General features: G+C 48.4%; 2 protein-coding genes across 2 annotated transcripts in view; one reads left to right on the top strand and one right to left on the bottom strand.

The window, feature by feature from the left end:
- The first annotated feature begins 1,321 nt into the window (after nucleotides 1-1,321).
- Nucleotides 1,322-2,586, top strand: Fs(2)ltopp43 (female sterile (2) ltoPP43). The gene has a single exon (XM_077695392.1). The coding sequence runs from the start codon at nucleotides 1,485-1,487 to the stop codon at nucleotides 2,328-2,330; it is 846 nt and encodes a 281-aa protein (XP_077551518.1). The 5' UTR covers nucleotides 1,322-1,484; the 3' UTR covers nucleotides 2,331-2,586.
- Nucleotides 2,587-10,616: 8,030 nt separating this feature from the next.
- Nucleotides 10,617-15,840, bottom strand: part of Osbp (oxysterol binding protein) — a 49,981-nt gene continuing 44,757 nt past the window's right edge. Inside the window, exons 8-9 of the mRNA XM_077695390.1 lie at nucleotides 14,185-14,326; nucleotides 10,617-11,232 (exon numbers count right to left, since the gene is read on the bottom strand). Of these exons, the coding sequence (XP_077551516.1) occupies nucleotides 11,005-11,232; nucleotides 14,185-14,326 (370 nt within the window). The 3' untranslated portion in view covers nucleotides 10,617-11,004. The remainder of the gene's footprint in view (nucleotides 11,233-14,184; nucleotides 14,327-15,840) is intronic.

Here is a 15,840-nt window from a genome sequence, read left to right as displayed (position 1 = left end):
GGAAAGACATAGTCGTTTAATTTTACTGACTGCCATTTTAAAAAAAATTCAGTTCAAGTTGTTGCTGCGTACTTTTCGAACTTGTTTGTGCGCAGACTAGGTAAAGCTTGACCAAAGCGACCGAGGAAAATCACAGTCCGGTTTGATGAAGAAGCCGCAAAATGAAAGTTCTGTATCATTAAAGCCCCAATTGCCCAAAAATTAGTATGTAGCCTTCAGCAACGCAAGCGACCTGACGCAGAAAGAAAAGCTTGAATATATATACCTTTTACACCATTTGCGGAGCGCGCAGGACTCACTCTTGTTTTTGATCTTGTGTTTGCTTGTGTGCCTCTTGTTACGTGTTTTCGTGCTGCCTTTCCGTCCGTGTTCTTTCCCCTTCCCTCACCTTCCACCTTTCTAGCCAATCGGAATGCCTCACTTGCTCAAACTGTTTGAAACACCCCTCACCCGCGACCTCTCCTGCAGGGATGAGGGAAGTAACCCTCCCTCACCGAAGTTTTTGTATAAAGACGCAATGTGAGAAATTAAAATACAGCCCTGAAGAAGGAGTTTCTAACTCCGAAACTGTTGGCAACAAAAACGGGAAACGTGTCAGTCGACTTCTTTCACTATATATATATATATATATATATATATATATATATATATATATATATATATATAGACTGAAAAGATAAAAACTCACACAGAGCGCGAAAAAAATAAGGTTAGTAGAGACAGAGACAAACGAGAAAGACTTAGAAAATAAAAATAAGTTTACTGACGTTTCAGGGAGAGGGAGTCCTCTCCCTGAAACGTCAGTAAACTTATTTTTATTTTCTAAGTCTTTCTCGTTTGTCTCTGTCTCTACTAACCTTATATATATATATATATATATATATATATATATATATATATATATATATATATATATATATATATATATATATATATATATATATATATATATATATATTTATATATTTATATTTATATTTATATTTATATAAAGGCAGAATAAGGTCCTTTAAAAGCAGTTGTCTAGCGGGGACGGGAAGCGTTGACGTTGGTTCTTGCGGGCGCCAACACTGCCTACACCTCTTGCCCAACGTTTATAGCGCTTGCCTACATACTTTCATCACTGTGGCTGGCCGCGCCTTCATTGTATTTACGAAGATGTTTAAGCGTCAAATTTGAACCCTTACGCCAGTTCAAAATAAAAAGCAATAACAGTTATAAGTTTATATTAATAAGAATACAGTGATGGTATACATATTACATAAATTTTATGTTCATCATCATCGTAATCAAATTGTGAACCAAAGTCGTAACTAGTCAAGCCATAGCCACCATAGCCAAGTCAGTCAGTCATTACGAAACGCACGAAGGCTGCCAAACGCGCCGGACCCAGCGTTACAGCAAGATCCTCGCCGTTCTGTGGCTAAACGACCGGAGCTGTGCGTACGTCACACTCCCTCGTACCTCTGCCAAGACCTTCGGCAATGACAACTGCTGTGCGGATAAAGCGCAAGGCCGACCAGAGTCCGGCCGACTCCATCGTACTCGCGCCCAAGATTCCCAGATGCGGCGACGACGATGAAGGAACGAACTACACATTTCACTACGCCGGCACGTTCAAAGAGCCCGACTCGAAAGAGGCCAACGAGACCATTCAGCGCGTGAAACGGTCCAAGTGGCTGTTAAGAGAGGACCCCAAGCAGTACAGCACAGACCTCCGGTCCAAGGCGCGGAACCTGCAGCGCTCCGCCAGCCGACAGAACAGGCTCGAACTCGTGCTGCAGCACAGGGCCGTGCTCCAGCAGATCGCCTCCGAAGACATCACCGACGAAAGCTTGGACGCGCCGCGCCAGTCAACGCACAACTTGTTCCGGCTCTACGACGTCGTCGCTGAGGAGGCGGAAAAGGACCGGACCGCGGAAGAAAGCGCGGCGGGGTCTGCAGAGGAGGCGTCGACGATTACGTGCAACGACGTGCCCATGGTGCGAGAACGGGTGAAGGAGCCCGAACCGGACAAGGAGTACGTCTACGACGTCTACTTCAACAACCTGCAGTGCGACTTGGCCGCCGACAAGGACTTTTTCCTGTTCCAGTACGAGACTCCTTTCGGACCCGAGCCCACGTACGACTCCGACCCCGAGTTGGAAGAGGCGGACGGGGATGACAGCGACAGCAACGCCGAGGATAACTGGCGGAACGATTACCCCGACGAGGACCCCGACTTCGAGCGGCCGGCGGATTACTACGGCATTTGCACCGACGACTTCGTGAGTGAGCCCTTGCAAGACTTGTGCTTGGACCTCGAGGACCGTCTCAGTGACGACGATTAGCGAGTGCAGGCCTCTTTTAAGACCCTTGTACATATGAAAACAAAAAGTTTATCTCTGTCCCGATGGTACTGCTTGTGACGGTTCCCACCTGACGCCGAAGGTCGGTATTTATAAGGACTTCGAACATTTGTGAATATCCGTAACGTGATTAGTGAAAAATAGTATGTGCCGGGCTCCCGGATTGTCATAATTAGCTTTACCGAAGCCAACGGACAAAACAAATTAAATTAAAGATTCATTGGTGCACCTTCAAGAATGTGTGAGGATCGATCGACCTGTTGCATGTGCCATTCTCTGGCTTTGAAAGAGCTCGCAACACGGTGGTTCTTTCGTGTGTCTCACACACAGTGCAAACCACGCTTGGCACTCTAACCGTCTCGGGGGTCACATTTGGTAGCATTAGCAGCGGCATTGGCGCCTCTTGCTCCTTTGGTTGTCCACCATCCACCACTGTTGGCATTTTGTCACTGCCATTCCCTCGCTGTCCTGTTTTGCCGCCTACTGAGCCCTGCACTCACGTCACACTCCATTTTACAATGTGTGCAAGCAGTGACATGTGACAGCATGCTGTGTGATGGACGTGTCCACCACCACTTTGACTTTACCGTATTTTCGCGCATATAACCCGCCCCTGAACATAATCCACACCCCCACTTTCAGCCTTCCGGAAAAGAAAAAAAAAATCCTCGCATACTGCCCGCACATTTGATACAGGAAAGGCTGTACCAAAGCTACTGCTCAAGCAACGCGGGACATACTATGTAGACAGAAAAAGAGTATATTTAGCAAGTAGAATACACTGACTGCAAGGCGAAAGTCACAATTCACTAATAAAATTCAGTTGTTAGAGTGCACTTGTCCTTGTTTTTTATTTCTTGGCCTTGCATGTTTTGTGCAATGGCTGCCATGGAAGGCCTGGTCCGTGTTACTGCGTAGGAGCTTCATGCCACAACGCGCAAGGCCGAAACGCTGCACTAAAGGAAAAACCCCGCGTGTTATCTCCACGCCTGCTTTACCACTGAAATTTTCTCATTTTTGGGGCGGATTATACTTGCGAAAATATGGTATGTCTCCGGGCAACAGAGTTGGCCATGTGTACGTGGCTGGCTCGGCTGACATCACTCCTCCGGCCATGTGCTGTGTTGTTCTCTATTCCTCTGTTGCTCTGTTTGCAGATGAAATAAACCGCTTACGACAAGGCAAACGTGGCATCAGCAGACTCGTTCATTGACGCCGTATTTCGCCAGAACTAACATTTTCAAATACTCGTACTTTCCTCGAACCATAAACGACGGGAATTGCCTGCCTCAGTCGTGAAGCGGCTCTGTGGAATCTCTTGATCATATTGAACCATGACCCATGTCTTGTACTTATGTATTTTTCATTGTTCTTGCTGATGTACAGCTGTATGTAGTGTTGCATTCTTGCCCCTCCTTCTGGTGCCCTTAAATGGGCCTGCAGTATTCTGTAAATAAAATAAATAAATATAAAGCAATGCTAACTAAACATGCTGAAAGCACAGTCTGCAGCATAGCTGAAGACGTGCTAGAACTGGTAGGGGAACATGGACACAGGTTGTCAGGGCTGATCTCGACCACGTGTAGGAAATTCAGCGCAGGATAGGAATGGGCTCCGGTGCATTTGGGGGGCACTTTCCAAATAAAGGGTAGGCTACCTCTATCACTGAAACGAACGGTTTGCAACCAGTGTCTACCGCTAGCGATGACATACGAGGTGGAAACTTGGCTCCTTACTACGAGCCTTGAAGGAAAACTCGTGTGGCCAGTGTTTGCCGTTGCCACATTGACACCGCTCCGCCCACCGTTGCCATGCTGTGCTTCTCACAGTGGGCGCAGTGTTGCCGAGCTCTTGCTGTTGCTCTCGCTGAGAGAGAAACTCTCTTTCGCTCCCTCTGCCACTCCGTTCCCACTCACCAGTGCTGGTAGGCACGAGAATGTCGCGACGTGCTTCGAACAGCACTATCAGCTAAATTTATTTGAACAAAACATTTACACAGACATACATCTGGTCGTGCACAATGACTGCATGCATCGATAAAAAGGTTGCAAGTTTTTGTCGCCCTTACCCACTCACAACTGTGACGTCAGCAAACTAACTTCCTTATCTGATGTACACAGTCATTGTGCATGACCAGATGTGTGTGTGTGTAAATGTTGTTTTTATTAAACAAAATTAGTTGATAGTCAGCGCCTGTTTTGACCTTTCTTTGTCCTCGTCAAGTTAGCGCTGTTTGAAGTATGCAACCATACCAACTAACTCGGCTTTCTTTACTACTCCAATTTAGCTATGTCACTTCTAACTCCTCTCAAACCTGGTTTTGCCGTGCACAGAAACAAACCAGGTTGGAGGAGTTTTCGTGTTCATAGGACTGCCAGATTTTTCTTTTTCCCACCATACAAAGCCTTGTTTCGAAATTTCGGGTCAGTTTAATGCTCGGGAGGACGGTTTCAAATGAAAGGGCGGGTGCATGTGGCTGTAGCGTAACATTTGGCATTTTGGTGGTGTAAAAAACTGGGCGAGAAATCTACGAGCTTGTAATATCACACCCTTCCAGGTCGCTTTCACTGCATTGCATTTGTTGTACTCACATTTGTTGGTTCAGGAACACAGCCATTGTTCAGGAACAAACTAAAAAATGATTGGGGCTGTCGTGACAGAACTCTGGACAAAGCAGTACTGGGAGATAGAGGCTGGCCATCACTTGATGTGAGAGAATGGAAAAGTAAAATGCGCTTTGAGGAGAGGTTCAGAAGTGCGCATTGGTGGATCCAGTTGGGGGGTCCGGATGTCCTGACCCCCCTCGTAATTTTTGAATTCATACCCCTAAGAAGATGAACCTCAGGTCAAGTCTAGTTGATGATGATGTTCTATTTCTTGCACTTCTTTTCAGTGAATAAAAACGGCTACTATCCTCCTCCACCGCCTCATCCTCATCACCTTCATCATCATCACTGATAAAAGCTGACTCCTCAGAAAAAACCTGGATCCACCCCTGGTGTGAATCACTATTGTAGGAAAGCTGAAGTGTGCATGAAAGTGAAGTATGCCCCTACATGAGAAGCATTGGAGGGCAGCGGTGAAGGAAGACTGAAACGATGGCTGGAATATATGAACAGGGATGGTGCAAGGGCAGCAGCAATGATCAAAAGTTAAGTAAAACAGGAGCAAATACCTCAACTGGATAAAAAAAGAATGTGAAATGTCATTAGAGATATAATATTGAGTTGCGAAGGGCAATATCAGAAAGGAAAAGGTCTGTGTTAATGCCATAAAAGTCTTAAAGCGTGGGTACCAAGCGCAAGGAGACGCACACTGTTTCAAAATGTGTAGTCCGCAAATATGCGAAGAAAAAGAAAAAACTCCACGAACGCCTAAGAACTTTACTTGTGAATATGAAAGCATTAATGCACAACTGCCAGACGAATATGTCGCTCTTGTGGGTGCAGTTGCACAGTGCCCCCCCCTTCCTACCCCTGGCTTGCTGGTGACTGCTGCAGTACTGGGTGAGGTAGCAGATGTTGGTTCAAATTGTGGGGCGTACCCACACTGCTTTATGTCCAACTGAATGTCTCACTTGTTTTTAAACCAGCGGTGAGTGTCGACTATTACGCCTCTGCAGTACACATCAGCATTGTGCGAGTATGGGGATGTGTTCGACAAGCCTGGCCACCCAGACGCACCCTCACTAGCGCCATGTTCACATTCCCTTTGGAAAACTCCCTCTGTTCTCTAAGCCGCCGTTAAACAGGCTTTGTTGTTTGGCCTCAGTGGCCTAGGGTTTTACACCCACAGCCTGGGTTTGAGCCGCATTTTTTTTAAGTATATACATAAAATCCAGTTATTACTTTTTTACTGCAGCATGTTCTCTTTGGTATGCAGTCTCGTACGCATTCTCATTGAAAAAAAGGATACTTTGGTACCTCTCAGGCCGGTTTAGCCTACCAGCCCATTTATTAGTTATGCAATTCTCCAAACGAATACGTGAAAAAGAGGAGCATGTGGCGTGCATCTAGGCGGCCAGGTTTGCCAAGTACGCTAAGGGAACTTGCACGAAACAGATGATGTCGGGGGTGAGCGTTAGCACATACGCATCTCTGGGTATGTGCTCCATTTCACGGCTAACGGGAGGTTTAGAAACAGCATTCCCCTGACAGAGGTAGCAGACACTGGTTTTGTCACTCAATATGCTGTTTAAAGCTTCCCTGTTGAAAATGGCTAGACACATTTTGTGAGAGTGCGCAAGCATCCACACAAATTCATGCGAGTGGAATCTCTGCCTTCCTGCAGCTTTGGCGTGATAAGCAGTAAGTACGGTGGAAAGCTGTGCACATGGCTAAGAAGAGATTAGGATAAGGATGGATGGAAAGCAGAGTAGATGATGATACTACAATGCCACTGCATCTAGTGAGCACAACTAGCTTGCTTAAATTGCTAAAAGGACCAAATCTTAAGGTAGCTGCATTAAATCCTCCCCATGATGTGGGACATGGAACCACACAGAGGGGCAGCCAGTGATCAGTCGTCGTGAAACGGGAAGTATTGCCCTCGGGACAAAGTTCGCAAGGAAGGGCACTATGCTAGTCCACAGCAGTGCAGAGACAGCAGCACTTCAGGTGGCGACCCATCGCGATGGCAGCAGCCGATGCAGCAGTGGGCAGTATGAGCATCGATTCCCGACCATGGTGGATTCATTTCAATCTACTTCAGCGGCTGCCCCACTGAGCCAGGCCTAGTATGGCACTTCTGCATGCAGAATTCCTATGCCACGCCATGTAGTGGCGTAGTTAAGGGCTTTTGTTGCCCTTGCTATAGGCAACGAAAGCCACTGGAATTGGGAATGGTTTTAAGGGGCCATGCAGACAAAGTACAAGTTTGTTTTATTCGAAAGATTTCGTGTTTTATAGTGCCCCCAACGCTTGTCCGGCCGCAAACCGGGCCGAATTCATTGAGAAATTAATCAATTTCGGTTAAAATTCTCATGCTCCCGCCAAATTGTGCGTTTTCATGACGTCTGCCATGAAGTCAAAAGAGCGGGTATTCAAACGAACTTCCAGTGCGTCATTGTGCTCTGCAGCCTTTCTCTTTCTCTGCAGCCTCAGTTCTCTCAGATGGCGCTACCATACTCAGCTGCGGACTGTTGTACGCTGTTGCTTTGTTTTGGACCGTATTTGCACCTGGCTTGATTTCGTAAAGGTAGAAAGTAATCGTTTCGTGAAACATGGGGTATGCTTGACAAACAGGGTCACGTAGGACAACGTCGCTTACGCCAATCGGCCAGTGTCATGTAAGACAACTCCAAAGCAGTGGGCTGCTGTGTAGTTAATAAAACAAGCATAGTGCGCCCAGTACCAACATCAGCGCACATCGGTACTTCTGTTTACGTGTATTTTCATAACTTTCACTGTTTGCCTATCCCACCATTCTTACTCCTGTAAAATGAATATGCATTGCATTCAAGCGCGAATAGCTTGTTTGGCAACCATATAAGACCTGCCGAATTTGCATTTGCTTTTGCCGTCCCCAGCCAATCGCACAACTGGCCAAATATGACATCAAAGGTTCTGCTGCGGGACATCAGCTAGTGGGTCGCATGGCCATTCCCTTTTTTCCTAACTATATAGCTTATTCGAGCGAAGTGTGCGTTAAAAAGTGGTGTCAGTATGATTCTAGCGAGGCAATCTTTCTAATGAACCAAACTTGCGTTCTCTCTTCATGGCTCCTTTAAGCTCACCTTAACCCCGATGCCTTCTGAAATGGGCATGATCTGTTTGCAATACTTTTGGTAATGGTAATGGTGGCAACATGCATACTTCCATTGTGTGCAAAAACACCGTGCTAGACTTCGCAAAAAGTTATCAGAACTCGGAAAATCTAGTAAGATGGCTCTAAGGGGACAGGAAGGGTGAAGGAAATGGTGGAAGCTGGACGTTTCAAGGAAGTTCTCTAGAGCAGTAAGCCGGTGCCAGTTGCAGCTTGGATTCAGTGGACTTGTATAAAGGCAATTCGTTGATAGGCTGACAATTTGCGTTTTTTTGTTTTAAGGTACTAAGCAAAGGAGGAGGAATAAACTTTCATTGTGCACACCACGATGTGCTCAGCCTCCCAAGCCCAGGAGGCCGCGAGTCCGAGCTGCGTCCAGAGTGCGTTGCACCAGGGCTTGCCGTCGCTCTGGCGCTGAGCTGGTCAGCTCGGGCTCCCACTGCTCAGGGTTGGGGCATGTGGTGGGGTTGGGGTGGTGAGGACAGGAGAAAACAAGGTGGCAAGTGGTGAGAGGTATGTGACAGTGCGGCAGTTGTAGGGGAAAAGGGAAGGCGAGATGTGGTGTAGGATGGGGCGCCTAAAGAAGGCTTCAGTTTGCAGGCGGTGGTGAAGGGCAGCGTGATGTGTTGGGAGGGAGGGGTGGGGTGGGGGGTATATTCTTCGTGTGTGTCTGTAGTGGGAAAGTATGGAACAGAAGGTGGAATCAAGGGGAGGGAGCATGTCTTCAGTGGTGGGAGGGTAGCACCCGGTGTCGGTCCTTGAGGTTGGGAGTGCCCGGTAGTGCACATCGCGGGCTGCCGCATGAGCCGCTTCATTCCCAACCAGGCCGGCATGGCCAGGAGTCCAGACAACAGTCACTTCTAGGTCCGGAGGCAGACAGCGTAGCATGGGTAAGGCTTGCTGTGGGGAGAGACGGACCTGGTAAAGGCGACAGGCTTCCTTCGAATCAGTAATGGTGGTGAGATAAGACCAATTTCGATGTGTAGTAATGGCATGGGTGATGGCCAGGGCTTCAACTTCGGGTGTAGGCGGTAAGTGGCCGCAGTAAGAGTGCCACCAGAAGTGTCCAGGGTGACTAGCGTAGCTGGAGAATTGGGGGAGGGATGTGCAATATCCGTGCAGCGGGTCATTGCCGCAACGCTTCTCAAGGTGGCGCACTCGAGCTTCTCTTCGCGCCCGGTTGTAAATGGGGTGCATGTGCCTAGGCATGGGTGCTGTTCCGAGTTGTTGCCGAATGGAAGGGGGGATGCGCTGTAAATTGTGACGAGCAGGGGCCGGGGTTCGGCCTATATTATGAAGAACCTGCCGGCCTGTGGAGGTGAGGGCAAGTCTTTGCAGCTTAGACACGCGCTGGGCTTCGCTAAGTTCATTCGGGGTGTTGTGGACGACTAAGCAAAGCAATTCTTTTGGGCTGAAAAGCAGCCGCGTTTCTGCCAGAGCCAGTCACGAAGTAGTGCAGCATCTCAGTCACTTCAAAAGCCACTCATCGCCTTCACACCTGATTCATTAAAACACCCTCCATCATTGCACAGTAGCCATCTGCTGATCACCTCATCGTCACAAAATATCCTTATTTGAAAACGAGGATTTGAACCTACAAAAGCATTCCAACATTGGGTTGATTAGGTCGGCATCTGCCGCACGTTGCACGAGTTCAACTTTTAGCTCCATAAGTTGAGTGTGAGAAAGTAGCCGATAGCGACTGCCCTTCCAATTTTCCTCATTACATGATTTACTTCATTGGAGTTCATGATAAAATTCGCACAAGTGTTTTCCCAACAACTCTTCTAGATACAGCTTATGGCATTTTTCGATGTGCACTTTCGTACTGTGCTCTCGCCTATCTTTGAGATGTGTGCTTTTTGAAGACCAAGGGCTAACAATGCAGGTCCACCGAAGCTATAGATTGCATGACAAGCTTCTCTGGCCACAATGCTCAATGTGTACACCCACTTTTGGCACTGGATTAACTTTCATGACAGCTTGAAGAGACCAATGCAGGCATTGCCACTGAAAAACTGTGTGCCCGCAAACATTCTATTCCTATTACTGTTCTGTAGCAAGAAGAAAAAAAGAAAAACCACCCAGGTAGTGGTGTAACACAGTGGACACAGCACAAGTAATCTCTCATTAACTTGAATCCTAAAATCCGTAGTAAACTTCGAAACGAGCGGACTTTCAAGCTAAAGGGGGGCAAATACACGGTGCCTATGGGAGGCACGGTGAAAAAAAAGTTCCGACTTAACTGATATTTTGAGAGATCCGAGTTCGAGTTAACGAAGGGTTACTGTTTCTTGCGTTATTATAAAGCTTTTTCCAGCCTTGCTTGCAGTAATAGAGTATCTAAATTAGGACAGTGCTTTGAGTGATACGCTACATTCGGATAACCAACTGCATGTTTCAGAGCATTGCTTCCCACTTCTTCAAACCACTAAAGACCAGAAAACACAACATACATTCCAACGCTTGGAGTGCGACGAACGACACACACCAGAGGACGCCATGCAAACGTGATAAAAGCAAAAATTTTAATTCCCTAAAAAACAGAACATTTTTATTTCATAGCGCGCGCACGTGTCGCAGCAGTTTGTGTGTGTGTGTGTATAGTATTTATATATTTATATATATAATCGTAGGCCTTTCTTCTTGGCTCTCAACAACAACTCTCCCCTTCAAAGGCATGGAAGAAGCACGTGTGTCAACCGGGAGGGGGGCGTCTCTTATAGCAGCGGTGGTGGCGGGTCCTCATCACCACTCGATCCGACCCGCCCCAGCCACACACTGGGGCCACACTGGGGCCGCACTGGGCTCCACCCCCGCCCTCTCTCACCCAACACGGTATATGTAGTGGTAATAGCATTATCCTTTAGGTGGATCCAGTGCCCTCCCCCCCTCAGGAGAGGTAGATGGTGGGGCAGCGGTCCCAGCTGCCGCGCTCCTTGCAGGGCCAGTACTCGTTCTGGTAGACGTGGATGGGGTTGCCCGTGATGGGGTCCGTCTCCTTGCGGAACCACACGGGCTCGTAGCCCACGTAGGGCCGCCCCTGGGCCGCCGCCGCCTCTGCCTCCGCCTCCCGCTGACGCCGCACCGCGCGCTGCTTCTCCTCCAGCTGCAGCTTCACCTGCACACAACATGTTTTGTTGAGGGTGCACACTGGTCTTGAACCAGAAATGTCTATTTTCGCAGTTATTATGATCGAAGCCAGAGGAAATACCGTACTTACTCAAATCTAACGCGCCCTCGATTGTAACGCACACCCAATTTTTGCGATTAAAAAAAAAAAAAAAACTCTGTCCTTGATTGTAACGCGCGCTAACCTTTGATTATTTAACACAAAAATTCAACTTTTTCTCACTTGGAAGAAGACGGGTTATTCCAAAGGGGGCACGAAATGAAATGTGCCGGTTATCACTGGCAAGACAGTCAGCACGACGACAGTCCAGGGCAGCGCCGCTGGGTGGCACCGGCGGCATGTTATCACTCGTCGTCACTGTCGGACGACTCCTTCTCACTCTCGACGGCCCAATGCATGTCGTCTTCGGTGCCGCGCATAGCATTGGAAATTCCGCACTCCTTAAATGCCTTGCTCACCATGGTCAGCGGGATCGTGCACCATGCATCCTTCGCCCATCCGGCGATGTCTTGCAGAGAAGCGTGCCTGATTCGGTTGCCTGGCGTCAGTTCATGGCCGTCACAACAAGCCACTCAGTGTAGAGCGCCCAAATACGGTCTTTGGCCGGTTTGTTTAGCGAAACATCCAGTGGCTGCAGTCATGCCACCGGGAACCACAGCAAGACCAGTGTTGCAAGCGGCGAGCTTGTCCTTGATGCGCTCGTCGAGGTGACACCTGAATGCCTCCAGAACGAGCATTGCGCACAGGCCCAAGCTTGCACCGGGTCTCTTCCACCACACGTGGCCGATCCAATCGGCCACCAAGTCTGTCGTCGTCCACCCCTCCTCGTTTGCGCGCACAATCATGCCACTGGGGAGCACGATTCCTGTTGGGAGCCTCTTCCGTTTAAATATGAAGTAGGGGGGAAGTTTGTGCCCCTCAGCAGTGCAGCAAAGCATTGCTCATCACTCTGGTTTTTTCGTGACCAGAGTTTCTTGGCGCCCTTCTTCTCCATCGTTGTAGTGGCGGGCATGCTGAAGTACAGCGGCCGCCCGAGCACATAGTTGTTCTTGCAATGCAAATTCAAGACGTACCGCTGAAATGCATCCAGTTTTTCCTCCACCTCCGTCCGGACTTCTGGCATATGCCTGTCCGCCGCCAAAGTGAGAGGCCTTTTATCTTCATGAAATTTGTTATCCAGCCCCTGCTGGCCTTGAACTCCCTCTGCGTTAGTCCTTCCTGCAAGAAAAACTGCACCGTTTGAATATTCAGCAGCTCTGCCGTTACGGGCCTTTGAGCCATTCGCTGCTGCTGCACATACTCGGCCAGCGGGTCTTGTATTTGGGGATATGGTCCCCGCTTTGGTCCGCTGAACCCTTTGCGTGTCGCCTTGCTTGCCAAAATTTTCTCTTTCTGCTTGTGCCAGTCCCGCACGCAAGTCTCCAGAACACTGAACGCACGTGACGCGGCCCGATTTCCATCGCTTCCCGCACACAAGATGACTTTCTTCTTGAACACAGAATCGTTGTTAACCTGCCGTGTCTTCGCAATGGGAAACACCATGGCAGAAAGAACAGAGGAACGCAAAGAAACTCTGCACAGACAACAAAGGCAAACATGCACCGACTGCGAAGCGCTGGCTACACATTCAGTAGTCAAGCGGCCATCTTGAAACGTCGATGGCGATACGGCGCCGCAGTTTTCAGCCGTACTCGATTGTAACGTGCATGCGATTTTGGGACCTATTTTTCTGGAAAAAAAGTGGCCATTAGATTTGCAACTTGCAAAAGAAAAGCGAACACTGACCAAGAATAAAAATATATTGACGTTTCGGAACCACATACGGGTTCCTTGTTTACTACCTACGGTATGTGGAACTACGGTATGTAACTACGGTATATAGATACGGTATGTAGATACGGTATGTGGAAGTGGGAGCACTGAGGAGGAGCAGGTGACAGGGGTTGCTTGTATCCCTCTCTTGCACCAGCAATCCTCTCAGTGCATGTCTTCCCCAATGTTAACCCTTTCACTGTCACTGACATGCCAGTACGTTCTCCACTGTGCGTTCAAAAATTTGCGCCGTAGCGCAAAGCTGGCATGCCTGGACTGTCGGCACCATCTGTTGAATTTTTCTAGCAGCTCGTATCTTCACTTGCAAGCTCTCAACAACAATATATGGAAGAGTGTGGAGCGACCGTGCCCACCCTTCGTTGCTGGGGGTTTGGTCGCTCCACGCGCTGTACTCTGTCGGGATAAGCGACCACGCGGCACCTGTGCTATTACGGATACAAGGTTTTTTGTGCCATCCGCAATGGGTTTCTAGGTTTCTTTTTATTCTGTTCCTGCGTCTGCTACGGTATGCCAGGTTAGCCCAGCGTGCCGTTGCCTATTCAATATACCGAAAATGACTCGACAGTGGCTTTCGCTCGCTCGCCGCTGTCAGCAGCAAACCAGGTTGCCGTATCAATGTTCTATACCCTTTTTATCTCTATCTGCCAGCATGATTTCGTAGCGCATCATTTATGCGCATTGTGCGGGCTGCGGAAAGTGCTCCCTCCACGCGCGCGGTTACTTTCAGACAGCTGACCGCGCGGGGCCTTTGAATGCGGACAGGAGCGATGGTTCTTCGATTCCCATCCCAATAAGACCGAGCTCGGATTCGCATTCTGAGGGTTTCTCATCCAAGGAAGGGGTGCGAGTTCCACAGCATCATGTTTTGATGTTGAAGCGGTGGGGTCGCTGTCTTGGAAGCGTGCATGGCAAACTGAAAGTATCTGGAAGAAAGGCTATTCCTCACCCACGCTCTTTCCTTTCAACGCGTTACGTTCTGGACGCCATCATAAATAAATCACCATGCTCCTTCCCCAATATTCCGGAAACCAAGCCGACACTGGGGGTGCGTCCCAGCCAGAAACACCCGACAGCGAAGGGTTAACAGCAGCAGCGGGAGGAGCGTACCTGGTTGGCCTCGTCCCAGCTGCCCTGCTCCATGAGCCGCTGGTCGGGCCGCAGGCGGCTGTCCGTGGGCGCCACGCCCTCCTCGGGCTCATTCAGCTGGCACGCAAGCACCGTGAAGTTGTACATGCGCTCGTACTCCTCCCTGCACGGCCACGTGGATGGGCGTTGCCGTCATCAACCACACACGCAGAAAACACAGTTTCTTACAATATACACTAGGGAAGAATCTGGCGCTAGCGTCTATGCGGCTCACATCAAGGCCGTCTGTGTCGTCATGGACCGTCATTATACATTGCGCTCGGCTTTGTTTCATCATTGGCTTGGATTGAAACGTTTTAGTGACCGCAAATTTAAACAAAGTGCCACAAAAACGCGAAGAATAGTGTGCAATTATGTAGGTGGAAAATAAAAACAGGCTGTTTTAAAACTAAGAAAAAGGGAAGTAAACCGTATTTTTTGCCGGAACGGTTGTGCCTGCTATTCCGCAGGCCAAGATTGTAGTTACCAAAAAGGTTAATATTTGGGGGAAAAACTGATTAGACTTTGATTTTATTTTACTATTATTGCAAATAGTAAGTTGCTTGAAGAGTACGGAAAGTTTTTTGAGCGTGCCTATTAGAAGGTGGCCTTCATGGCGAACCGGAGCACCGACCGCCAACTAGTGTAATAAGCAAAAAAGAAAACGTGGCGTTAAACAGTCGTGCACGATGACAAGATAGGACGCATACAAGCGCCCGTAACTGTCCTATCCCCGTAGTGGTATCTTCGCATACAAGCGCCCGTAACTGTCCTATCCCCGTAGTGGTATCTTGTCTTCGTCAAAGTACGTTTTGTTTCTTCTTTTCGTCGTCTACAAATGTCACGGCGGCATATTATCCGCTCAGTCATGCGTTCTTCGACTGCGGCATGAGCAATGTCAGGTGCGATCACGCACTGCCTGCTGTTTCGCCAAACACGGCTACCACGGAACAGGGAGGATTTAGGCTGCCTTGTAGCTCGAAAACTTGTTAATGCATAGTGAAAAAAGCAAATCCCCAAACCTCTTAAGAATCCAATTGTCATGCCAAGCTCAAGCCAAAAAGGGGGTCTTCCCATGAACCCCTATGACGACATGGCTTACAAGGCGCAGTTTCCTCTCTAGTATACTTACTAAGAAACTCCATGGCAGAAAATGACTCTAGTGCTGACTTGTATCGTAGGTTTGTATCGTAGGTTCACTGAGCAGGTGTGCATGGTAGGACTCCTCCTGTTGTGGCAAGCTGTCTCGTCGAACTAAAATCAAAGTTGCTAGCAAGACCAAATTACGGTCGTGTTCAAAACACAATTGAGCCTCTACGTCTAGAAAAAAATGTTCAGAGTCACAGTTTCCATTCAAACAGAGAGCATCTTGCCACCAAAGAAAACGAGACATGTCATTTCTCAAAGAGTACCAAACAGGCTCTCCTTCTACACCACCACTTAGTACCATCCACTGGTTCACCCTGAGCACAATCGACATTATCCAGAGCAACTGCTAGGAGAGGCGACGCCACTTTGCGGTGTGTGGACACAGTGCCTGGTTCCACCAGTAGTGACTTTGGTTCGGGCCCACGGAATTTAAAAACATGTTTGTTTAATCAAGTGATGTTTCTTGATGTGATCCCCATCAAGAAGCAT

Source organism: Haemaphysalis longicornis, unplaced genomic scaffold (genome assembly GCF_048455015.1).
Source record: "Haemaphysalis longicornis isolate Haplotype H1 unplaced genomic scaffold, Haemaphysalis longicornis Haplotype H1 scaffold_14, whole genome shotgun sequence".
Classification (NCBI taxonomy): domain Eukaryota; kingdom Metazoa; phylum Arthropoda; class Arachnida; order Ixodida; family Ixodidae; genus Haemaphysalis; species Haemaphysalis longicornis.
The sequence above is the reverse complement of the archived record's forward strand: the minus strand, read 5'-3'. Positions and strand labels throughout refer to the sequence as shown.